Source organism: Megalobrama amblycephala, linkage group LG3, assembly GCF_018812025.1.
Source record: "Megalobrama amblycephala isolate DHTTF-2021 linkage group LG3, ASM1881202v1, whole genome shotgun sequence".
NCBI lineage: Eukaryota > Metazoa > Chordata > Actinopteri > Cypriniformes > Xenocyprididae > Megalobrama > Megalobrama amblycephala.
This window is the reverse complement of record NC_063046.1, coordinates 28,311,486-28,337,111: the sequence shown is the minus strand read 5'-3', so window position 1 is coordinate 28,337,111 and position 25,626 is coordinate 28,311,486. Positions and strand designations below refer to the sequence as shown.

Here is a 25,626-nt window from a genome sequence, read left to right as displayed (position 1 = left end):
TGTGTTCATGTTTCGCGTGTAAAAAAACACAGTATTTTTCATATAATTTACTTCTCTGTATACCGCTGTTTCCACTGTCATAAAAACGGGCTGATGACTTCCTTGTTCTATGAAGTCCCTCCTTCAGAAATACGTAACGAGTTCTGATTGTGCCAGCGGTTCCTGTGTTGTGATTCGACAGCAGTTTAGCGCATCTTGCCCGGAAAGGTCACGCCTCTTACCATAACGTGGAGATGCACGCGCTCAGTGTTATTGTAAACATGTCTTTAATTTTACCCTATCAATTTGAGCCGGAATCAGACCCGGTGATTGGACTGCGGGATGAAAATAACAGCGTTTCGACGACATGGCGACAAACACACTCTACAAACGCAACTCTTGTGTATTCCTGTGGGCGGAGGTTAGTCAAAAAACTGTTTTAGTGACGTCATTAAAGAAGGAAGTAGAGGGATGTAGTCCAAACTGGCCGTTCGATGTAGGCGACTTCTGTTAAATAAAATATCTCGCTTGGCATTGAACTTTGAGCTTTAAAATTTTACAGATTTTATTTATACTCTAACAACAACATTACACACTAACTAAAGTTTGAAACATGGGATCACGAAGAACGGGACCTTTAAGGGTTCAAGTGTATAGTTCAAGCGTAATTGTTAAAACTTCCAAAGATCAGCATTCTGCCCTAAAAGAGATCATGCAGGCCAAACCGTAACAGAGACTTGAAACTTTGAGGGATGGCAGTACCCACCCCATCTACATGGCTCAATGACTCATAATGCCTAAACTGTTAGTCACAGGCTCACGTGTCTTATATCTTTAGAATTTTCGGGTATTTTTGGATTTTTAGAAAAAAGAAGAAGAAAAAAAAAACTTTTGCGAACTAGTCCTAGGTTTTTTTTGCTCAACCTTGATAAAGCTTTAAAACATATATTTCCTTAGTAAATTGCCTGTTTTGGCTGTAAATGGTCTTTGGTCTGTAATGGTCCACTCACTTTAAAATGTCTGGCTTCACCACTGTCGCACTATGTACAGCCCTGGTTTTAGTGTACGCTCACACTGTACCAGCCACAATAAAATCCAGCTACAAATATTTGCGTGTCCAAATGCATTAATACTTTGTCACCTGGTAGTGGTGAAATGAAAAAAACAGCACACACTACACATATATATGGCATTTACACACAAACAGGGGCTCCTAATATACTGTTAATTCTTTCTGAGGTAACTGTATTTTAGATACAGTATGTAGACAGTACAACTGGTGAAATACTATTTTCACCCAGTGTCAGGCGTTTTCATTGTAAAGATGGTGTGATGAATGAGGGACGTTCACTTTAATCAGCCTGATGCAGGTTTGGGGGGTTGTTTTAGTTACTATAGCAACAGTCTGTCTAATGGATACTGATAAAACACCACCTACGGTTTTATTACTTGGATTTATTAAAACTAGCAATAAACCGTTATCTACGCATAAACAAACTTTAACTTCACGCGAGGCGACAAAACCATAATCAATCATGGAAGATTACTATATGACACTGTAAGCAGCTGCGTATTAGATGGGAGCGTTGTAGTTGTGTCGCGTCGCGCAGTGTGTACAGTGTTGACAGGGCACTGAAGGTCACTTCCTGATTTACTGAGAGTCGGTACTATGTCCTAACACTTTCAAAACGCTTTGCCTCTCTTTAAAAGGGGTTTTGTGTGCCTGAAACGCGACTTTACCGCTACAGGTGGAAATAGCAAGTTTTCTTACTTTATTTGAGGCAGACCAGCACCTCATTCAGTCGCAGGACAGGTGAATTTATCGATTCGTATGCTTTCCTGGCACGTTTATATTGGCGAGGATGTTTTAAAATGGCGGTGGCAGCGTCACAACAGGTAAGATACTTTTCATTCGCTTTTATCGCGCTGTTAGCGTTAACTTGCTTGCGCGCAGAAGTTTGAATACATTTTGAGTTCTTTGCAGTCAGTCACTTGACGTAATGTAAAAATAGAACGTCTCCTGAACCGAGGAAGTGTTAAATGCACCAGCAATGAGAAAAGTTGAGTTAAGTTTAGAGCTTAGATGCTAAATGAAATGTAGAAGTGTTCGTAAAAGCGGGCCGTGTGATGTTATAATCGTAATAATAATAGTATTTAATGTATTGTTTGTTGGAGGGTCTGGACTCTGTAGTGAAGGTGAGGTGATGGACGCACACACATCCTTCCACCTGCAGCAGGAACATGGCAGAAGCAGAGCACACGTCCAATGAAAGCAACACAAACTGTCAGAACAACGATGGTGAGTTTAAAGTAACTTTGTAGCCCTATGTTGATTTAGGGTCTTGGATGTCAAAATGTAGCAGAATCAGTATTATTACACTTATGTTGTGCATCACTGGTTCTTGAGACACAAGTCAAAACTGGAGAAAAAAAAAGTTTAAGTATATCAGAATTATGATTTTTGATGTTCAGATGTGTATTCAACTGAGGATAATCAGATAGAAAGCATCAAAACATGTTTTGTCAAATTAATAAATGTAGCATGCACTTGCAATGAATGAATGAATGAATGAAATGAGACTACTAGTTTCAAATTGATTTTCAGAGCAATTTATTGAAACGATCACAAATGTATTAAATGCAGTGACTATTTTGTATTTCTGCTGTTCTGCTTGCTTTCCACTTTCAGCAGTTTTGGTTCCAGAAGTGTTTTTCCAATAGGGACTTTCAAAAAAGTCTTAGTTTATGAGTTATAAGCCACGAAACACAACAACCAGCTAGCAGGACACTAGTTTTTTTCATTGTTCTAGAAATGTTTTAGCCTGACTTTTGTAAGCACGTAATCTGTCATGCATTTGCAAATCCTTAAAAAGGAAGTTTGTTTTTGGTGCTTTTGAGAAATTTAAAGGATGCTGATTGCCTTATGAAGGATTGCATCAGAGAGCAACTGTCTCAAAAAGTACTTTGCAAGCATTTACAGCTCAGGGTGTAATGGTACACAATCATGACAGTTCGGTATGTACCTCGGTATTGAAGTCACGGTTCGGTACGGGTTCGTTACAGCAGGGTGGAGTAAACTAAACAAAAAATTGCTTCTTTTTTCTTCATTTTTTTTATTAAACAGTGGTTTATTGAACAAATTGTGTCTCTTTAAATAAATTCAATTATAATGAACATTTTCTTAAGGATAAAAAAATCTATCTCAGCTAATGCTGTAAACTATATACTGGGAGCCCTTTCTTGCTCATTACAATAACATTAAAGGTTACAATTAACAACAGAGCCCAAACTATTAAATTCAATTGCTATGTATTTTTAAATTATAATCAACACTCAAAAAAAAAAAAAAAAAAAAAAAAAGTAAACTGCACATAAGGCAGGTTTTGCATTAACTTCTAAATCTAATTATATAAACTAATTCTACTCCAGTTCACTTTTGAAATATAATCATTTACACAGTTACTGTCATAACTTGTTTTCATGACAAATTTATTTAAACATGTTAAGCAATTAAGACATTACTAACAAAGTAAAAGTAATGAATATATAAGCTAATATGGTGCATATATTTAGTGAAATTCTCCCCTCTTGAGTTCATTTCTCTAGTGAACTAACATGCTGGGAGAGTAAATGACTTACCTGAGGTAAATGTAATGCTATGTGAGATATTATTCTCAAGCTGTTTTATTGATGTCTTTCCATGGGGATTATACGCATATCTATATCGTCTGTTCTTCTTTTGTGCTTTTTTTCTGTCGTGGCGGTTAGCAAAGAGCCTTCCATTACCGCGCGCACCCCCTTCTGGATTGGAGTGTGGATCACCTGTGACTGACTGTATTTGTCGTCTACCTGCATAAACCAAACTGAGATGTCCATACCGTACGTTTTGGGATGAATACATGTACTGTTACACCTTTATTAACAGCTACTTCATTGCTCTATGAGCTGTAGGACTGTATGATTTTGGTTGAAAGAGCTAATCACTAATTCACTTGTAAATATGTAATTAAAATCAGTTAGCTATTTCTCTGTGTGTAGGAACGAAGAAACCTTAACTCAAAGACCAAAAATAATTCTTTAAATTTAAGAAATGCTGTGGGCTGGGTCACCTTTGAAATGTTGAAAATGCTGTTATTGTTTAAGGCGTGTATTGTTGGGGAGTTAATCTATTGTTGTCCTGTCAAATGCAGCAGTTACTGATTGCACGTTCAACTGAAGATTTCACAGCTTTGTTAAGGCATGTTCTGTCCACAATAGAGAATTGGCTTGTAGGTTATATGCACTTGTACATGTGACACACACTGAACCATATTCAATTAGGGAAGAAGAACCAGTAGAGCTTGTATTATGCGTTGCCTCTCCCATTGTATATTTTGCATCCTTATTAGGCACAATATAAACATTTTTTGTCATTCTGAGCTGATATTGCTGTATTTTCCACTTGTTTTATGTGCTACTGTGCTGTCCTCAGGCCCTCCCCTCTTCAATCATTCATCCTCTATCCTCATTAAATCAAAGGGCTATTTCGGTCCAATTTTGATGGAAGATATTGTCTGGTAGATTATCAAGGACGTTTGAGGACAGCTGTCTTGTAGTTTGAGTGTTGGGAGTGTTGACGTGATGTTACCTCAGGTCTTTGGGTCACATTTTTAGTGTGTTTTCTTGTTGCTTTCTCTACTTCTGGACAGTTTTCATGTCACTCTATTATAAGCTGGTCAGTGGTGTGTTGTAACTAAAGGAAGATAAAGGTTGCTGTTGTTTTACTCATGGAAGACTCAGAAAAGTGTTTACCCAGCCACGCACATTTAGTCTTATCACTCTTTAGGGTGTGTTTACCTGGACCATTGACATGTGGGGAATATAGTGAGGGCTAAGAGCACAGATCCGACACCCAATGTAAAATCTACAGTACAAAAGTACGTAAAAATAGGGTCCAATGTACAGTGGTAATATGCAGAAATTTTCCGGATTGATTTTTTCAGTGGTGTTTTACCTGTATTTTGAATTATGCATTGTATTACTTTGTGTTTCAGGGTTGAAGGAAATGTCTGTAAAATTTCCTGGCTGAAAATTACCAGTACCTTTTCTGTTTTTTTTTTGTTTTGTTTTTTTCCTCGATGATTGATTATTTCTGTCCAGTTGACCCTGAAATATATATGATGACAGCTAAAGTCAAAAGTAGAGATAGTTTTTGCAATAAATACTATCTCTCTAACTATAACCCTATGCATAAAATGCTTTTTTATAAAAATTAGCCTGATCAAGACAAAGGAGTCAGCCATTTTCTTCATCATTGTCATGTCCACCACAGAATGCTATCAAACACTATACTGTATGTAATTGGACGTGGTGGGAATTACATCTGTTGGTTCAGAAAAAATGTCAGATTGTTTTCTAAAAGGGAAGAAACTCCCATATGACTTACAGCTATTAGATTTTTTACTTGTAAGGACTAATCAACATTTGTAATTTGCCTTTCTAGATTCCCAAGTCTCATCAATCAGCAAGTCTTCACAATGTTTGCAGAGTGCTTCCATGCCTCTCACCCAAAACCATGTCAACCATTTCATGTCTTCAGGCTTTCAGCCCCCACATGGCTCCCTCAGCTGCAAATTATTTACTCCATTTAACGGCGCATGTGATGAGGATCGCAGTAGCCTGGCCTCTCAGGACTCTGGTATCCCCACCCTCGAGATCAACCCGCCTGAGCACATTCATGCTCGAGTCACCACTGCTGAGCTGGTGGTTCCACCTCCACATGATGATAATCCAGCAACACTAAACTTGGATATTTCAGATGGCTCCTTACTCAAGTCTTCCACCTTCCCCCGTTGTGATTTTGATTTGGTCCGTCTCTACGGCGCAAGTGGGCTTTCCAGTGCGGCAGGCAAGGGTACATTGAACCGCAGTGATGATATTTCAGTGTGCAGTGTGTCCAGTTTAAGTACTGAGTTTTCTGCCACATTGTCAGTCAGTAATGAGGACTTCCTAGACTTCATGGTTACATCCGAGTCCAGCGCCGTTGTTACATTTGAGAATGATGATGTCTTGCACCGTTCTGACAATTCACTCTCACCCCCTACTGACCTGCACGGCAAGCTAAGCAGCCCACAACGGCAACCAGTGGGGGTCTCCACACCTCATGAGGCTAGGACCAAAAGAATGGGACCACTCACCAACTTCTTCCACAGGTATTGTAGCATTTGCATTTGTAATGTTGTTAAACTCAGACCAAGAAATCACTGCCTGCTTTGTTCAGTAGTATTTTGAGTAGTATTGTGTTTGAGGTTTATCCAAATTTTGTCTTTCAAATAATGTTTATAATTTACAATTTTTGATTTCATATTGTTTTTCATGTGTGCGTCTTTCTGTGGTACTTTTGGATATTTTTGAGGATTTTACAGTACTCTTGGCAATCCATAAGATTTTTCGATATAGTTTATCTATATGTAAATATAACCGTACATCGCAGGGCTGCTTAAACACAACAGAGAAGCACAGAAACGTGGATGAAAGAGAAGAAAGAGCGGGGCGTGCTTAATGATGAGTTATTAAAAGCACAATAATCCACGACAGAGAACTAGATTCGGTACTGACAGGCGGCTTTCTGTGGTGCACATCCAAAGCGCAAGAGTACTGAATTCATTCACTTTCACGGCTCATTGCGCTTGATCAGTCGAAAGCACTCATTTATGCATCAAAATGCCCATCTTGCTGAGTAATCACAAAAAACACAGGCAGTTATATCTTAAGTAAAAGTAAACATTTGGTCGAAATTATCATTGTATTGGATCCATGCGTAAGGTCTTAAAGTGACAACAGCCACATATAGGCCTGTCATTAATGTTAATCAAACAACAAAAGATATTTCATTGCTCTTGATCTTTCATAGCTTTATTAAGAATCTGTGTATATGTAATTCATATAGTGCTGTTCACATTATGCAGTTTATGTTGTCTTAGAAGGGAGACCCACTGTCTTTGACCTTGAAAACCTCTGATCTTAACTCTTTTTGTCACAGGCTACTAGCATCCTAAAACTAGTAGTAGTTTCTTTTTTTTCTTTTTTTTTTTTTTTTTTTTTTTACTGCATTTGCTGAAAGTGGTGTTTCCTTAAGACTGGAATACACAACTTTTCAAATCTGAACAGATTTTAAAACTAGGCATCATTCACTTGCTGACTTTGTAAATGGTTATAGAGGGAAAACTGGGCATCATACACTAAAGTTGTTCCAAATACAACAAACTTGTGCAGAAGTATATGCCTTATTGCACAAAAACAACAACAACAAAAAAATCTGGCTCAAAATATGTTTGAAACATGTTTGATATCCTCTAACTGGATGGAATCATACAATAGTCTGAAGTTAAACAATGTATGTATGTCCATCATACACCACACGATTTTCTATTAAATCTGGCAATGTAATTCTACAGATCGGCTCTGACTTTCAGCAACTAGAGTCGACTCATTCAGACTGTAAATTTGGGCAAAAGTCCTGTAGTGTATTTTAGCTTTTAGTTTAACGGCAATAAAAACACTTTCTCGGTGTACTTATGTGTACTTGCCAAGTTCTTGTTTCATCAGTAATATTTTGTCTAAACTTCCCTTTCTATCTGAACTTCCAATTATAGAGTATGATGGTGCTTCTCATCGTCACCAGTGATTTGATTTTTTTTTCTTCTTTTTAATGTGTTGTCCCTCTCAAAAACAACAATCTCTTGCTGCCTCAACCCAGTGCTTGTTTATCTATAGCTGCTTTTCCACCGTCAGGCTGAACGGTTCTTAGAATAGCAAGGAACGGTTCCAGTTGTGTTTCCACTTGAGCCTGGTTCGGCACGGCACGATTACAAACCATTCTCAGCCCGGAATTCTTGGCACGGGTGTCTAACCGTGATGAATCTTGCTGCTAGAATGCGTGTAGTGACGTCGCCACTCAAGATTGGTCACTTGTCTGTTGCCTGGCCACCAGTTTCTCTGTGGCTGGCTAAGTGCTCTATTTGAGTGACTTAAACACAAGTTAATAATAAAATTAAAAGAAATATCTTGTCATCCTCCATAACGCGGTCATTATTTACATCTCATTTCATCAGTAAACCATTGCGTTACCAAGACAACGACTACTGCTCTTGTATTACATTCCAAAGGGTGGCCGTTATCAGCCCCACAGTGGAAAATGAAACTGTAACCGTACCAGCTGGCCTGGATCGGCACGGAATGGAACTGTTGCAATGAGAACCGTTCGGCCCGACGGTGGAAAAACAGCTTATGATATCTTGGGCCCACCATATTCCATATCACCATCATCCATTATATCACTCAATTTCAGTGCTGCTGAAAAGCTCATGTATTTGTATCACAATTATTCACAGACCAAAAGTGTTGAAGTCACCGAATAGTGTGGAGTAAAGGGCTCTCAGAGTCTTAAGTGGCTTAGGTTTTTTATACTTAATAAAGCTTGATCACTAACTGGACCTCAGCTTGCTCTCTAAGATCAAATACTGTCCTCTATGTCCCCATAACAAGACTCTGCACTGTGGGTGATCGTTCTCATCTTGTGGCCCTTGTCTCAGAATTACCTGCCCTTTCATCATTGTGATGTGCACCATCTTGAAGCTCTCAAGAGAGATTTTAAAACAGCTCAAATATTTTTCCTTCTGCCTCACTCTCCATTATAGTGCAGTATTCTCTTAAATTTCTCCCTCTGTTCTGAGTATTCAACGAAAAGTGCTATAATAATAAATAAGTCTTGTTTTGTGGAGTTCATATAGCTTAAAATAGAGCATAAACGTAAAATGGAGAAGTGAAATTTGGGGCAGTTGTAGCCTAATAGTTAGAGAGTCGCAACAAAAATGGCTGCCCACTGCTCCAGCTGTGTGTTCACAGAGTGTGTGTGTGTGTGTGTGTGTTCAATACTCACTGCTGTGTGTGTGCGCACTTGGATGGATGAAATGCAGAGACAAATTACAAGTATGGGACACCAAACTTAGCTACACGTCACATCACTTTCAGTCACTTCACTTTAATTTTTAGTAGAACTAGCACTCTTACTCAGTTCTGTTATTTCGTTTCTATATTTGTAAGGAGTCTTTTTGCTAGGAGGATGAAGGACACAGGTGCACTGGAAGGACAGCGAGAGCCTGGGTGGAAGCTGTTTGGTAGAGTTCCACATAAAGAACTTTCAACCAAAGATGCCAGGAAAATACAAAAGGTACGTTACACATACAAGACCTTAAAAAAAAAGAGACAAAATGCAATGTACCTGCTTTTTGAGTGCTTTTGTATGTAGTAAGATTGAGCAGAAATATATATATATATATATATATATATATATATATATATATATATATATATCCTCTTTAACAAGGCAAGTATCTCTTAGTGTTAAGCAAGTCTTACGAGGTGCTGCGTTAAATCAAAAGGATGGAATACACTACACACTTTTTTTTTTTGCATTTGCATTTGCGATTTGCAGTCTGAAGAAGGCAACTGCAGATTTTTTAGCTTCAGACTATGATTCCATCCAATCGGAGGACATCAGACTTGTTTCACATTTATTTTGAGTCCATTTTAGAACACTTTTTTTTTTTTTTTCATTTGTCAAATGTATCCTAGCAACATTGATGATGAGTTGATGTTAAAAATGTTCAGGGTAACGTTTTCGTTCCATGGCTGCTGCAAATATAAAATTAGATATTAACCAAGAAATAGCACATATAAGCACTAAAATATTAATAGGCGTCCCATAAAGCAATTATTAACTGTCAAACTATGCTTTAGAATATGTGAAGTTGCCACTTTACCCAGGAAAATATTAGAAATTTTAATTGTGGATTTCTGTTTTTAATGTATGAAAGGTATTTAACAATTTCTTGATAAATTCTTTACAATAGCTTACAATAATTTAACAAATAAATCATATAGTGCTACAAAAACAATGTTTAAGTTAAATCAAAGGGAGGTTTCTAAATGTTGTATTTATGCACATTTATGAACTATATGAAATCATGTCAAGAGTAGTGTTCATACTTTGTCATGTCTCAGTGTTAATTATTGTTCATGTTTTGGCTTTAAAGTTTAAACAGACTTGCAAAATGAATGAAACTGGTTTCCCAAATGCTTCCCCAACCATTGGTTGAGCTGTTTTGGGGATATCAATATGTAAATCATTTCCTTAGTCACCAAAAATTCACTCATTACAATTTACCATTCTTAGTTTTTTATGGAATATTTATAATATTATATTTATTATTTTATGTTTATTATAAATTATTTTATCAGTGCACTTTTTTTTTTTTTATCCATGTGGCAATGTAGTCTTTACTCAAAAACTTTACCTTCCTCTCCCCCTCACAGCAAAATCACTTCTCGTGTGCATTGGCATGAGGGCGGGACAATAATCCCTCCCCTCCAGCAACTCGTCACTCACATGAGATCGCAATTAGCAAACCTCAGTAATCTAATAAATTCCTGTTGGACAAAATAATCAAGTCCCGCTTTACATTTTTGCTTGTTTGAGAAGTCATTTCACTCTGATATGTCACAATAATGAAGAACAGGCGGTCGCTATTTCCATTTAATGTCATCTTAATTTTCTTTGCTGGAAAATAGTTTTTTAACAGTGAGAAGAAAAAAAAAATTTATATATATGTTTAAGGATTTGTTTATTTATTTATTTTTAGATTTTTCTTTTTTTAATCATTACGCATGAATCAATCAAATGGCTTTATATTGCAGTCTTGTTATGACATTGTTGTGAATGGGGCTTTGTTTCCTATGTACAGAGAGACAACAGGCCTGCAATGTGCTTTAGGTAATTTGAACCCCCTGATTCAGCCTCCCTGTGTCCATCTACATTTCACCTACCTCCAACTCCTGCCTTTATCTTTCTTTTTTGTTCTCTGCAGTTGTAATGGAAGATTGAGGTATTGGGTGACCGGTTTAGAGTTGCTGTTTTATTTAGGCTTTGTAGCAGTGGCTTGTAGGAAGAGATGAGTTGAATTTAATGAATTTAATATTATGTTCTTCTGTCCTGCATCAGTGCTTTTGACTTTAAACATTGCAGTATTCTACCTACTGCCCTTACTTGTTTTAGATGTAAAGTCTTAACGGACTAAACATTTGTGGGATTGTCTGACAGTGTGTTTAGGATGTGTTTCTTAATATTTTATTTGCATCAGTGGAAGCTCATGAGAACTGATGACACACAGGCCACATAAAACGGACTATTCATCATCTTTGTACATGACTCAGGCATGCACAGCGGAAACCAGAGCGCACCGATCGCATGAAACTGCAGTGCAGAGAGCCTTGTGCTCCTAATAGCTGAAATCAATTAGTATGGCTGTCTGTAAATCATGGATCCTCTCTCAGCACGGTGATGATGACGAGTAACATTAGCATGCACACACACACATATGGACACAGCAGGAGTGAGGGACAAGATCGGATCCTCTGCATCCCTCTGATGTAGGACCTCCCAGTTTGGTGCATGTTTGTTAGGACAGAGCTATAGAGAGAAAGAGGGCAAGGAAAAACAGTGTCAAGTAACTTAGCAGGAGTGAGACAGCAATAACAGCAGAGGAGCAGGAGCACAGTAGTATCATGCAACTGTTACTCAGGGTGTGTCCCATATTCCTTGCGGTCTTCCTCTGTTGCTGTGCCTTGCCTATCTGTCTACAAGGCACTTAAGCTTATAGTTGTGAAAATACAGCAATGGTAGAGTGTGGTGTCTGAAACGCTGGATTCTGAATGTCTCAACAGCACTGCAGCGTTCATGGTGAGTTCATGTCTTACTCTTTTTTGTTTTTTTTTTTCCCCTCATTGTTTTCTGTCAGATAAATAAGAAAAGGTGAGGTGAATGAGAAGAAAGAGAAAAACAAGAATTTGTGGGGAGGAAATGACGTGGAGCGAGAGGGATTCTGTCGTAGCAGGTGTACCGGGTGTTCATGTGTGAGCACATTTGTGTTTAATTATGTTTTTTTTAATGTGGTTTTTTTTTTTTTTTTTTTTTTTTTTTTTTTTTAGGTGGCTGTCCCACATTTACTCTTAACTCCTTGTCTAATCTTACTTAACTTTAATTTTCTTATACGTGTTTGTCTCATAGTTGGAATGTAGGTCATTTTGTCTAGTTTTATCTCTGAGAGAGTGCAGTGTGGGGGCAAATTAAATATTTATATTCACTCAGTTCAGTGTGCAATAGTGTGTGCTTTCTGAATGCGTAAATATAACAAAACATTCATATTATAATCTTGCTTGGATGTACAGATCAGACTGATTATAGACCAAATCAGAGAATTTAAAGATGGATGCAGTGCAAGATAGCACAGATTTTTATTCAGGGTGTACAGTGTGTGACATGAGACTTTGTAAAGGAATCTCATACTGTAACAGTAGCAAGTTCTGATTTTATTTGGGCCCATCGTGACATATTGTGTTCTGCTAAGACCGTTACTGTTCTCAGTTCTCGGTTCCTGCTGTTTTGAGAACCTTTGCTTCCATTTGTGCAGGTTGTGAAGAAAGTATTGTGTGGCAAACATTCTAACATGTTTAAGCATGAGTTCCATCAAGTTGTCAAGCCTAAAGCCTTGAAATGTATTATTTAATTATAATTTTATGACAATTAAGCCTTATTACCATAATTCAAAAACACCAATACCCCAATGTATATATATATATATATATATATATATATATATATATATATATATATATATATATATATATATACGTGTTATATATACGTGTTATCCATCATGGTAGTATTTGTTGTATTGCTTTTCTTTTATGCAAATTAATCAGTTACATTAAGCAGACTTAATTAAGAGACTTTTTATTGAGAATAATGAGAATCTAGAATTACAACTCAATAATCCAGTAATGATAATTTGGTGGAAATGACATACAAATAATGTCATTGCAAAATAATAATAAAAAAAAAATGCAAGAAACCTCAAAATAGCCTTGATTGACATGCATTGTCAAAATATAATTACTGGGGTGAAAAGTGACCCAGACTTTTTTTTGTGTGATTCATCCAACTGGCCTTTACCAATTTTAAAGAATACATTCAAGAATTTGTGCTATTCTTTTGACTAATTGCTGGTGTATGCCAGATGTATATACATATGTACAGTGTGGGTTTTTGCTGCTAATGACTGAAATGTGTTAACAGGTCTTATTCATCAGAATTTATTTTTTTAATAATTTTAAAACCTTTTTACAGGAATATGAAAGAAGGAGTGAACACACAAGCAATTCCACATCTCCCAAGAAGAATGTAAGAAAGAACCTGGACTTCGAGCCACTTTCAACCACAGCTCTTATACTGGAGAACCGTCCAGCGTGAGTGCTTGTGTGTGTGCATGTCTCTGTAAATGTGTTATATTTATCTCCTCCTATCCTCAAACTTCTCATTCCTGTATTATGGGTAAAAGAAAAAAAAATGTGGTACCATAGCACTCTCCTAAAACAAAAACAGGAAAAAAAACTATCTTGCATGCAACGTTATACCATTCACAGACAGGAGCACAGCAAATGTTGCACACTAGTATGTTTTAAAGCATAGGGTTAATTAAGATCAATAAATGAGTTTTAGATATAAAGTTTTACAGTAATGTAAATGTGTATTGACAGTTATTTTGTATATATTGTTTAGGAATCTTCCTGCAAAGCCTGAGGAAGAAGCCCAGAAACACAGACAAGAATATGAGGAGATGGTGGCTCAGGCCAAGAAGAGAGGTAACTTACTTTTCATGCATTTGCTTGTTGTTGTATATGTGAGCGCAGTTAATATGCCTGCAACAGCACATCTGGAAGTGAAAATATAGGAATAATTTAAAAAATACTGTTTCATGGCCAGTAAGAAATATTTATGTCCAGTAAGTATTCTCAGTTCATCATTGGCAGATGTTGCAAAAAATTGGATCCGTTTGATTGTTGATGTTTAGTTTTGTGTGCTCTAGAGGGCGCTGTTGTAAAAGATAAAATCTAATCCTTTTGACATAGATTTCCATTTCACTGCCATTCTCTCTCTCTTTCACACTGTGTGTGTTTCTGTGCAGAGCTGAAAGAGGCCCAGAAACGGAAAAAACAGTTAGAGGACAGGTGTAAACTAGAGGAAAGCATCGGCAATGCTGCTCTTACCTGGACTCAGGAGATATTACCCAACTGGCAAAGCACGTGAGTCAGCACACAAAAATCATTGACACAGTATATAGTCACACAAACAAATGTAACTTCTTGATATTCTATATAATTAAATAACAGTTAATAGATAAAAGAGCAGCCAAAAAAAAAAAAAAAATCTAAAAATAGTAATATTTGGCAAGAGATGTATTGACCAATATAAGATTAGTGAGAGACATGGACTAGAAGTTAGTGAATGTGTTCTGATATTTTGAGCCTAGGTGCTCATGCAAGCTATGCGAGTTTGAATTTGTGCTCGCAACATCTTCAGCTCTTGTTCTTATCCTTATTACATCCTATCATCTCTCTTTTGTCCCTATAAATAAAACATAAAAAATGGCTATAAGTCCAAAAATGAAATAATGTAAGAATTAAAAATGTGCTCAGAGAAACACAGTCACAATATATACACACAAACATCTGTACAGAAATAACTTGTTTCATTCTGTCTTTCTCGTCATCATTTCAGGTGTTCATCTAAGCGGGTGAGAGATTTATGGTGGCAGGGTCTGCCACCCAGTGTGAGGGGCAAAGTCTGGAGTCTAGCGATAGGAAATGACCTGAACATCACAGATGGTATGAATGTGTGTTTTGTATGCTTTATCACACAAACCTCATCCATGGCGCATATAAGCACATACAGGAAAAGACTATAAACACAATGTAGTACTTTGGACAATATTTATTTTTAAATCCAAATTCATGAATGAAAAAGAATGCTAATATAAAAGTTTTTTTTTTTTTTTTTTTAATTTGCATTTTGTGGGTAATTATATAAATCGCTTTGTATTAGGGCTGCACGATGTATTAAAAATATATAAATATCGCAAATGTGTGTATCACAATATGCGTATCGCAATTGCTCACGATAACTGAATGATTTTAATAGTTCAAAAGATTATGAAAAGTCTACATTTTAGGTTGATGCAGACAGCAGACAATAGACTGGACACATGACTGTTACATATGTGTGACATGCTTAATGTTATTAGGCACAGTAAGCGAAGTTCTCACACACACAGGAAGCTGCCTCTCGGACTGTGCGTGATCCTGAATTTTGTTTTCTTCTTTCTACAAGCACACTTGTAACAGTATATTGGATCCGTGCAGCTTTTAAAGTGACAGAAGCCTAATAAACCTGCTTCCTGTCTGTGTGATTAATGTTAATCAAACAACAAAAAACAAAGAGAAAAATCATTCTCTCATTTAAGAACATTGTGCAAGTTTACAGCGAACTTCACATAATTTTGAAAATCCAGTGTTTTGTTGATCCTGATAAGCGCTCATTGTCGCAGTTGTAAACACAAGTGCTCTTCTATGAGGTGGTTTGGCGTCACAGCATTTATTTCCAGGTGGACCTTTAAAAAAACGCAACACACACATCTTTTGGACTCCTCTAGAATTAAAAAAACCAGATGACGACTTTGAAACTCCTGAAGTATTTCCAGATAAGTGTGCTTTATGCATCAGACTTTCAGCCAACGGTCCGTGGGCGTGACATCTGAGGCTGAGACTAGTTGTTAAATAATCCAATATAGGCCTACCTGAAAACCTAAACCCCCACTGATGTTAAAATGATGCTTGCTTCTCACAAAAAGAATGTGAAACATGCATGTTGGTTTTATCTTTTTTTTTTTTTTATATAATTCTAAATATTTTACACACTTTAAGTATTAACGTATCACGTATCGTATATCACATTCTTTAACGAGTTATTGCATTTTCTTCAATATCATGCAGCCCTACTTTGTATTGTTTTGTTTTTGCTTGTTTGTTTGTTTTTTTTTTAAAATGTTATTTCACAAGCAGTGCCCTGTGGTTTCATTTTAAACTTTTCTCCAACTTTATTTAAAAATATCGCATGCATAATTTATACCATAAATTGGCAAAACAATTTATTTGAATGCTGCATTGACGTCATGTGGTAATCAAAGCAGTAGTAACAATGCTTTTGTGGGCGTTTACTGTGAGAACTCTACACTGAAATTTGTGTTGTGGTTTTAATGTTTTTGCAACAATCATCTGTTGTAATCATGAGTGTAGAAATAAAAAAAACTTTAGGTGCAAGGATGTTGAATAGAAAACTATTCTTGATGAGACAGACAAGTTTACAAGCTGGGTAATTATATTATTAGAACTTATTATTTATACATTCCCTGTATTTAAAGATTATGCACTTATTTATTTTTTTATATTTAGTCAATAAACACTCAAACACAATTCAGAAACACTCTTCAAGCCTATTAGATTTCTATGAGCAAATTTCATTCACAAAGTTACATGTAATAACCTTACTGTATCACTAGGGGGTCTAATTACAAAGCAAATGATGATTTCATATTTACATTAACATTTAAATAACACATTATTTTTTTCTGCATGTGTATGTGTTTTAAATAGAGCTGTACAACATCTGTTTGGCTAGAGCCAAGGAAAAGTGGAATGCTTTTGTAGCCCCAACGGCTGCTGCAGAAACAGAGAGTGAAGGTGATTGTTATGCATTTTTCTTTTTCGGTTTTCTGTTATTTTAGCTTTGTTTCTTTCCTCGCACTTTTTGACAGAATTGCTTCTCTAATCTCATAAAAAGCATTCTTTATTATTGACAACACTTTAGAGTAACACTTGACTTTAGTATGGGGAACATTTCTCACTTTTAACTAGTTGCTTATTAGCTTGCATATTGGCTGTTTATGAGTACTTATAAAGCACATATTAATGCCTTATTCTGTGTGACCATATTCTACATCCTTTAATCCTACCCAATACCTGAACTTAACCACTAAAATAACTACTATGTGTTGCCCATACTAAAGTGTTACCTTATTATCTTCTTTTATGCTATTTTCTCCATTATTTTTCTTTATTTCTCCTTCTTTATCACAATCTCCTTTCTGTTAAACTCCTTTGCTTTCATGTCCTTTTGTAACTAATAATTGCTTAATTTTCAGATACAGGCTTGTCTAATGCTGACCGAGAGGCCAGTCTAGAACTGATCAAGTTAGATATTTCCAGAACCTTTCCCAGTCTCTGTATATTCCAACAGGTAGGGTGAATTGCTGTTTTTGGTGTTTTATATCCTATGCTGACAAATGTGTTATCATTGGTTTTTTTATTTATTTATTTATTTATTTATTTTCTGTGTTTCCTTTCAGGGAGGCCCATACCATGATGTATTGCACAGCATTCTGGGAGCTTACACTTGCTATCGTCCCGATGTGGGATATGTAAGTACCCCCGTCTTGTTTACTCAAGTAATGTCTATTTTTTAAAATGTTCTCTGCACCACTGCATGGTTTACAAGCACTGTTTACCCCTTTGTGACTATCTTAACCTCAGTTAGCTTGAGTATTGACTCATATAAAGAGATGTTTACAAAGTAAAACAGGAACTGACATAGATGTTGTGTTGTACAGCTGGTTTGCTGGGGTATGATGAGAACTGTTGTTCCAGCATTTACTCACATTATATGCAGGGCCCTAACCTTATTCTGCTGCACATTTGAGAACACCACAGCAATGTGTGCTGCACAGCCCTCTTACATCCTGCTCACAGACCACAATATATCACCAAAGAGCCCTTGCACTAATACCTCCACATAGACGCTGGGTGTGAAGGTCATGTTGTAAGGAGAAGTTAAAAAATTACAAGATAAATTAAGAACAGCTTTACTGTTGTTCTGTCACACTACCAAAAACACCTCCAGTGTTACGATGCAACAATTTAAATAATATTTCTACTGTAATTTAGCTCACTATAACTAATAAATCTTTTGAGGAAAAAAAAAAAAGTTAGTTTGGATATAGAAAGGTGGCACTGATCTGACAAAGCGTGTTGTTTTAGGGTTAAGAGTAGATGCTATTTTTTGAGTTGATAAACATTGCTTGTTTATTATAACCTTTCAGCAACCTTTAATCACAATAGCGAAGAAAAGACTGTTTCATGTCGACTTAAAAGATAAATCCTCAAACATGTCTCTGTTATGTGTTTGTCTTTTTTTCTCCTTCTGTGTTCTTGTGTAGGTGCAGGGAATGTCCTTTATAGCAGCAGTGTTGATCCTCAACATGGACACTGTTGATGCCTTCATTGCATTTGCCAATTTGTTGAACAAGCCTTGTCAAATGGCTTTCTACAGAGTGGACCACAGCCTTGTGAGTTTCATGAGCAGTCTTGAAGTCTTTTAAGTTGTGCAATTAGTAAGATCGTAATTAGACGAGACTCTTCACATGCTCCTGTTTTTTTTCTTCACTAGATGTTGACATACTTTGGAGCATTTGAAGTGTTCTTTGAAGAAAATCTACCAAAGCTTTTTGCACATTTCAAAAATAACAACCTGTCCTCTGATATTTATTTAATTGACTGGTGAGTTACTTTCTTGATAAGTTCAGTTCATAAACGTACCCCTCAGTCTTGAGACGTATAGATTTATTTATCAGAGGTCTGCTTTTTGTCTGTGTAGGATCTTCGCCTTGTACAGTAAATCGCTCCCGCTGGACATTGCGTGTCGTGTGTGGGACGTGTTCTGTCGTGATGGTGAGGAATTTCTTTTTCGCACTGCACTGGGTATCCTGCGTCTTTACGAGGACATCCTCACACACATGGACTTCATCCACATCGCTCAGTTCCTGACACGCCTGCCGGAGTACATCTCTGCTGAGGAGATCTTCTCCAGCATAACCAACATCAACATGAACAGCAAGAACAAGAAATGGCCACAAGTGCGCATCTTTTTCTAAACAGTCACACATAAACGCATCACATGCATTGAAATGAATACATATACACTGAATTATGCAGAATGATATACACAGTACTACCATTCAAAAGTTTGGGGTCAGTAAGATTTTTTTTTTTTTTTTTTTTATGTTCTTGAAAAAAATCTCTTGTGCTTCCCAAGGTTGCATTTAATCGATCAAACTAATCCTGAAAAAAATACTACAATTTAAAATAACTTTACATTTTAAAATATATTTAAATAGAATGCATCATTACTCCAGTCTTCAGTGTCACATGATCCTTCAGAAATCATTCTAATATGCTGATTTGCTGCTCAAGAAACATTTCTTTTTATTATTCATTTTAAATTCATGTTGTGCTGCTTAATCATTTTGTGGAAACAGTGATATCTCCTTTTCAGGATTCTTTGATGAATAGAAAGTTCAAAATAACAGCTTTTATTTGAAATATTCATCTTTGTAACACTATGTATGGCTTTTGATCAATTGAATGTGTCCTTGCTGAGTAAAAGTATCCCCCAGAAAAAAAATCTCAATGACACTAAACTTTTGAATGGAATATACTGTGAATTCAGAAAGTATTCAGGCCCTTTTATTTATTTATTTATTTATTTATTTATTCATTCATTCATTCATTCACATTTTAGGTTGCAGCCTTATGTTTAAATGCTTTACAAAAAAAAAAAAAAAAAAGTTTAACATTTAAAAAAATATAATATTAATCTACACTCCATACCCCATAATGAGTAATCAAAAACAGATTTATGACAACTCTGCAAATTTGTTTTAAAAAAAATTGCATGTTTTGTATGCATCTCTTATCTGACAGTCTTAGTACAGTTCATGGAGCTCTCGTCTAATGAGCTGATGATCTGAATCAGGTGTGGGAAATAAGGGAGACATATAAAATGTGCAGAGCGGTGGGTCCCCAGGACCAGGATTGAAAACCACTGGGCTGGAACATATACCCCCGGTTTCACAGTCAAGGCTTAAGCATAGTCCCAGACTAAAATGTGTGATTGAGCTGTCTTTACTGAAAGTGACTTGCGCTGATTTGTCAAATGTCAGTACCATTGTTTTGTCTCAAGCTACTTAAAGGTGCTAAAGAGGATCTTTTCGTCAACTGAGAACCAAAGACTTGTTAGTGAGTTTTTGAAATGAGCACATGCGTAAGAACAACCCCCCTCCTTCACAGCTCATTTCAAGGGAACGCCTCCCAAAACTCGTGCACGAGTATTGGAACACGAGTGTTTGCCACCGGCATTCGCTGTGTCGTGTTAGTGGATTCATTATGTCGGACTCACCGCAGGTAACTCATAATCTGCAGTTGTTACTCCTGTCTCCTGACAAAAACATTGCATGCAGCGCCTGTGGAGTGTGGAAAGTTACTAGCGCTTTTCTCTCACAAGGAACGTCATAGCAGTGATTGACAAGCCAGAGGGCCATGATGATTGCGTAAACGATTGGCTGATGTTTTTAAGGCCCTACCTTGTGCACAGATGATGTATATTAATATTATTCCTTTCAGTACACCTAATAAATAGTCTTTTATCAGTTAGTAAAGACAGTTTCAAGTAATATTGCAAAAATGTATAAAACAAAACATCCTCTTTAGCACCTTTAAATGTCCTAATTGAACTAAGGCCTAATCCTGTCTTAATCTAAGCCCTGTCTGTGAAACCAGGCTAAACTGTGGAAAAATTAAAGGGTCTGAATACTTTCTGTAATATATTTTTTGTTTTCATCTGCTGCAACTTTACTAGTCTTTTTTTCTCCTCTTTTGTACCTCTAGGTTCTTCAGGCTTTGCAGAAAGGACAAGACCGGGGCAGTCCACTACTGAAACGCTAAGGATGCATTCTCGTGTCTTCTCTTCCACCTTACAGAGACTAAGAGAGAAACTCATGTTGACTGTGCATGGGTACTCCTCCATACCTCTGGTACCTCATCAGAGATTATCAGCTCAAGTGACCACTGTATGTGTCCTCTTCCATACAAACTGAGCTCACAGGGCTGGAACGGAGGCAACACATCACATGAATGTACACTCCATCAGTTAGGTGTGGCAATGTGAGTTTGTGAAGCTCTAAACTATTTCATGTCTCTGTCCACTATTTTCACCTTCACTTTATCTCTTTGGCTTTATCCTTTTGTCTCCCTCACCTTACACATGGCATTTTTGTTTAAGCGAAATAAAGTAATATATATTTTGCTGTGGTTTCTGAGATTGTTTTTATTTGTTTGCTTAAGTTGTTTTTAATATGTTTGGAAGTATATTGGCTTCAAATGAGTGTCCTTCAAAATCTTGGAATCTCAAAGGGAGTTTTATGTTTTTAAAAAAACTGGAAGTGTGCAAATCACAAGGATATTTTGTTTGCTACGATGCAATGTCGTTGAATTCCACCACTCTTTCTAATACTTTTTGCACACTTTTTAATCTAAGTTTCTTATCAAGAACTGTTATTTATTCTACCTCTTACTCCTTGTGTCTGCATTCTATGTTTCTGTCCGCTGTCACAGATGTCTTTATTCAGAGATTTGTGTGGACGCTGAAAGATTTTGGTGTTTGTAGTACTTTTACTGGATTCTTTCTCCCTTTTCTTGCTTTTTTTTATTTTTATTGAAAATATCATGCCGGTCTAAAACCAAACATGCTGGAATACTAGCGTTTCTGAAGTTCTGAAGTTTGGCTCCAGTTCATGCCTACACAACAGGATTTTAGTATAATGAATGTGGCTTTAACATTGTGGTGCAAGTTGGATATCATAGTGGTTGAAGTGTTAAGAAGAGAGTAGATGAAAGATTACGTTCGAGTACCTGTTCAGAGATGATGGTGGTTTTGTGTCACACAGCTCATCTTAACATTTTTGTTTGAGATATTATCTTTGTTAATAACAAAGAAACTGCAGTAAATTATTAAGGCAAGCCGAGATTAAAATCAGGCACAATTTATTATACAAAATGTGAGAATTTGATTTTTAACAAATGCCATATACGTCATGTAAATAACATGCACCAAAGCGGCCTAATTTATAGGACCACAATGTAACAGCAATAACAGCATTTTTCACTTTTTTTAAGTTTGTCATTTTGGAGAATATTTTTCACTGAGAATTTTATGGAGAAATGTTATGGTTTGACATTATAACGTTAAACATCCTGCTTATTTATTAAATTGAGTAGAATTTTTTTTTTTTTTGTGAGAAAAAGATCTTAATTTCATATCATTAAAAATTGTGTGCATGTGTTTACGTACACATAACAATATGTAAAAAGCTATGAAGGCACTGTAAAGAATATTGGACGGCATGTGTTATCTTGCACACTCTGTAGTGAGTTTGTTTAGGTATTATCAAGATAATGTGGTGAGATTTTGCTGCTTTATGATGACTGTGATCGAAGGAAAACCTCCCACTTTTTTGTGGTTTAAACCACACTTCTGCAATAAGCTGCTTTGCACTTTTTTTTTTCTCTTTTTTTTTTCATAGATTTTCACTATCGTCTTTACTGTGCTCTCTGATGATTCATGTTTTGTGTCTTGTTCATTACCATGTAAGAAACCCAGGAATCCATTCTGTGTTAATGTTGGCTGTTTGGATGCATTATCATCCATCTGATTATTCATTGCCCTCAATTTAAAACAGAATATATGTATAACAATTAAAAAAAAAAAAACTATTTAAAACAACTTATATATCTGGGGTCAAGCACCAGAAATTGATGGCTTTATGTTAGTGGCTTTCCATTGTTTTTGTCTCAAGTCCAAAACTTTGAAGTAACTTATGAAAATATATACATAACTCAAAAAAGAATTCAAAAGACTTCATGTGTATCCGGTTGTGCATTCAGCTCCTTATGTCTTCATGTACAATAATAAAAAAAACACATTACGATCTTTATTGATTGTACAGAGCTGACTTGTGTATAAACAACTTCATGTTATGTTGTGAGTACTTGCGTGTGCACATCATCATAAACGATTCATGTTGTTCAGAAGCGCATAGAGCATCCAGGAACACGGGAAATGTTGATAATGAAGTGCAATAATGTATTGTGCGTTGTATTTGTTATGCTAGTGTTTTGTTTGTGTGGGAATTGATTCGGTCAATATGACCAAACCTAAGATGAAGGCAGTAGGATGTTCGGTGTATTTGTGCCTATGTATGAATAACTGTCCAGTCAAAACTGTTTAATGTTAGCTTTTTTATTTTTCCATATACGCACTGTATGAGCGTTGAAATGCAGACTGTGTGCATGCAACCCCACACTTGAAGCTTTCAGAAGTTATTTGAGCATGCGTTTATGCAGCTCGCACAACACGCTTTGACCATGTCCTTGTTCTTATGTTTGTCCTTTTGTCATATAATGTTGCCTTTGTTTTTGTGTCGATATAGAAATAAATAAACTTGCGTATATTCATGGTCCATTGTCTCATCACCTCATTAATGTTCACATTGAGAATAAAGGCACAAGATTAAGATGGTGAGTTGCATTTTTGCTACATGAAATAACCGCATAACTGTTTCCTGTAAGACTTGTGAGCGCTTTTCTGTTCAGTTATGATTCGCAGTGGAACATTTTCTCACCTATAACCTGCCCCCTTACCAAAACCACACTCGCCCCCTCCCCTTCTACCTTTAAAGTCCACGGTGAAGTTTATAGGGCATTATCCTGTTGTTATCAGTATTATCTTGAAGCAAAATCTGCAGCCATGCGTCAATATTGTCTTTGTCTTTTTATTGGACTTTTGGCCGTTGCATTCCTCCAGTCTGGTGTACTGGCCAACAGTAAGTCAAACTAAACCTTCATTATTTATTTAAGTGGTGTGAATTAATTTATATCAACAAACATTTATTTATCAGAAATTTAAGAGTGATATAATGTTTGCACTGTTTATCTGTTCATTTTTAAATGTTTAATGTTACAATGTTTTATGATAAATCGATTCAGTTTTATAAATAAATGACATTTTTTAACACAGATGCCAATATGCCAGGCGAATGCTGTTTTAAGCATTATGCGAGAAAAATCCCCATCGGTAAAATTACTTCCTACATAGAAACAAGAATGGATTGCAGTAAGCCTGGAATCATGTGAGTTTTGCCATTGCCAGTTTTAATTTCCATTCCTTTTTCTGTAAATAGAATGATTGACTGTATTAAACTGTGTAATTTGTCATCATAAAGATTGCAGAATGGAAATTCATTATATTGCATATGTTTGTAAGATTTCTGTGTTGAGTAACTGATCTTTTCCTTCTAACAGTCTTGTCACACAGAAGAGTCTTCGTATCTGTGTGGACCCTGAGCTGAGCTGGGTGAAGAGTACCATTAAAATGATCGATGATCGTGATTTTTAGTGATGCAGCTGTGGCGATGATCGGCATACTCAAAGGAGTGATTTAACTTGTTTCTTAACTGAAGAAGTAGCTCAGTAACCTTCCTCCTATGTTCTGTCAGTTTTTCTGTTTCATCATTATCATGAGGCATCATGACAAGTAACTGAATGATGTTTTCTGTTTGAGTTAAGCTTTTTTTTTTTTTTTTTTTTTTACATTTGTCTTTTAAATATAAAAAATGTTCTACCTTTCTACTGTAATGTTACTTTTACTGGAAAGCAATGCATGTAAAAAGACAACATGATTTATGATTGTTCCAATTTTTAACATGTAGGCTTAAAAAAGAAATTTGCTTTAACAATAGTTGTCTTATATGATGCTCTTAATTCTAATAAAATATAACAGAAGACAAAACCCCTTAAGATGTATCTTCTTGTGTATTTCCCCAGTTGTACATCAACAGCAGAGCAGAGCTTAATCAAAACAAGAAAAGAAATCAAAACCAGTGTTGGAAAATAAATAAAAAAAAAGCAATAAAATGCAGACACAGGACCCAAAAACCAACAAACTAATAAATAAACTTCAGGTTCTGTTAAGGCAACTCTTTAAAGCATTTATATTTACTGTATATTTAGTAATGAATTAAAACAAAACATTCTCAATGTCATTTATTGTTAAGTGTATTAATGCATATATTCATGTTATCAATTTAAGTGTCAGTAATTATTGACCTCTTCTCTGTGTTCATTAATTTTACTGTTTTGCACTCAAGAACAATTAATTCAACAAGCAGAGACAATAGGTAAAGTGTGACTAAAGCATATAAAAATACTGCAGTTTAGATAAACAATGAGAAAAGCTTTGGGCTTTTAGGATTGCAAAATGAATGTAGTGTTGCTCATTTTGCCACCTGAAGTCTTTCAGTCAAAAAAACCTACTTAAACAGACTTCTAAGCCAACTTGGTCTAAACTGGTAATAGTAAGAGGTGTAAGTTAAAGATAGAACTAAATATCTGAATACAATCATTAGCATGAATCTTCTTACACTGTGTTTACAGCAGACGCAAGCGACACGGTGTAAAGAGTTAGTAGACTAAATTGCTCCCTAGTTGAAGTTACTGCGACCGTCAGCATTGAACATTTTTCACATAAAGTAATAATAAATTATACTAAAAGCATTCAAAATAATAATTATAATACTATTGATATTGATATTCATGCTACTACTGTAGAACATCTGTTCATGTGAGTTCCAAAGTGAAAATCATCCATGATTATTAAAGGGCCTCAAGACAGACTAATCAAATGAAATACTGAAAGGGTGACCCGCAAGCATTATTAACTTCGTTTTGGACTTTGTAAGTATTAAAAGAACAGCACTGTATTGCATA

At 36.0% G+C, this 25,626-nt stretch overlaps 2 protein-coding genes across 6 annotated transcripts; both read left to right on the top strand.

Moving 5' to 3' along the window:
- Nucleotides 1-1,371: 1,371 nt before the first annotated feature.
- On the top strand, nucleotides 1,372-23,321 carry tbc1d14 (TBC1 domain family, member 14). Of its 5 annotated transcripts, none has more exons than XM_048184826.1 (15): nucleotides 1,372-1,875; nucleotides 2,155-2,278; nucleotides 5,462-6,170; nucleotides 9,064-9,190; nucleotides 13,205-13,323; nucleotides 13,637-13,719; nucleotides 14,043-14,160; nucleotides 14,636-14,742; nucleotides 16,567-16,653; nucleotides 17,115-17,209; nucleotides 17,319-17,390; nucleotides 18,186-18,314; nucleotides 18,416-18,525; nucleotides 18,623-18,881; nucleotides 20,692-23,321. In XM_048184826.1, exons 2-15 carry the CDS (start codon nucleotides 2,221-2,223, stop codon nucleotides 20,746-20,748), a joined length of 2,130 nt encoding a protein of 709 aa, XP_048040783.1. In that variant the 5' UTR covers nucleotides 1,372-1,875; nucleotides 2,155-2,220; the 3' UTR covers nucleotides 20,749-23,321. The 5 variants fall into 5 exon arrangements, with proteins under 5 accessions (XP_048040783.1, XP_048040785.1, XP_048040784.1 ...); XM_048184828.1 differs by having other exon boundaries at nucleotides 1,374-1,875; nucleotides 9,079-9,190; XM_048184827.1 differs by lacking the exon at nucleotides 1,372-1,875 and adding an exon at nucleotides 1,898-2,039.
- A 202-nt stretch (nucleotides 23,322-23,523) lies between these two features.
- On the top strand, nucleotides 23,524-24,657 carry ccl36.1 (chemokine (C-C motif) ligand 36, duplicate 1). The gene is made up of 3 exons (XM_048184831.1): nucleotides 23,524-23,684; nucleotides 23,879-23,990; nucleotides 24,163-24,657. The coding sequence occupies exons 1-3, from the start codon at nucleotides 23,609-23,611 to the stop codon at nucleotides 24,254-24,256; spliced, it is 282 nt and encodes a 93-aa protein (XP_048040788.1). The 5' UTR covers nucleotides 23,524-23,608; the 3' UTR covers nucleotides 24,257-24,657.
- Nucleotides 24,658-25,626: the final 969 nt, after the last annotated feature.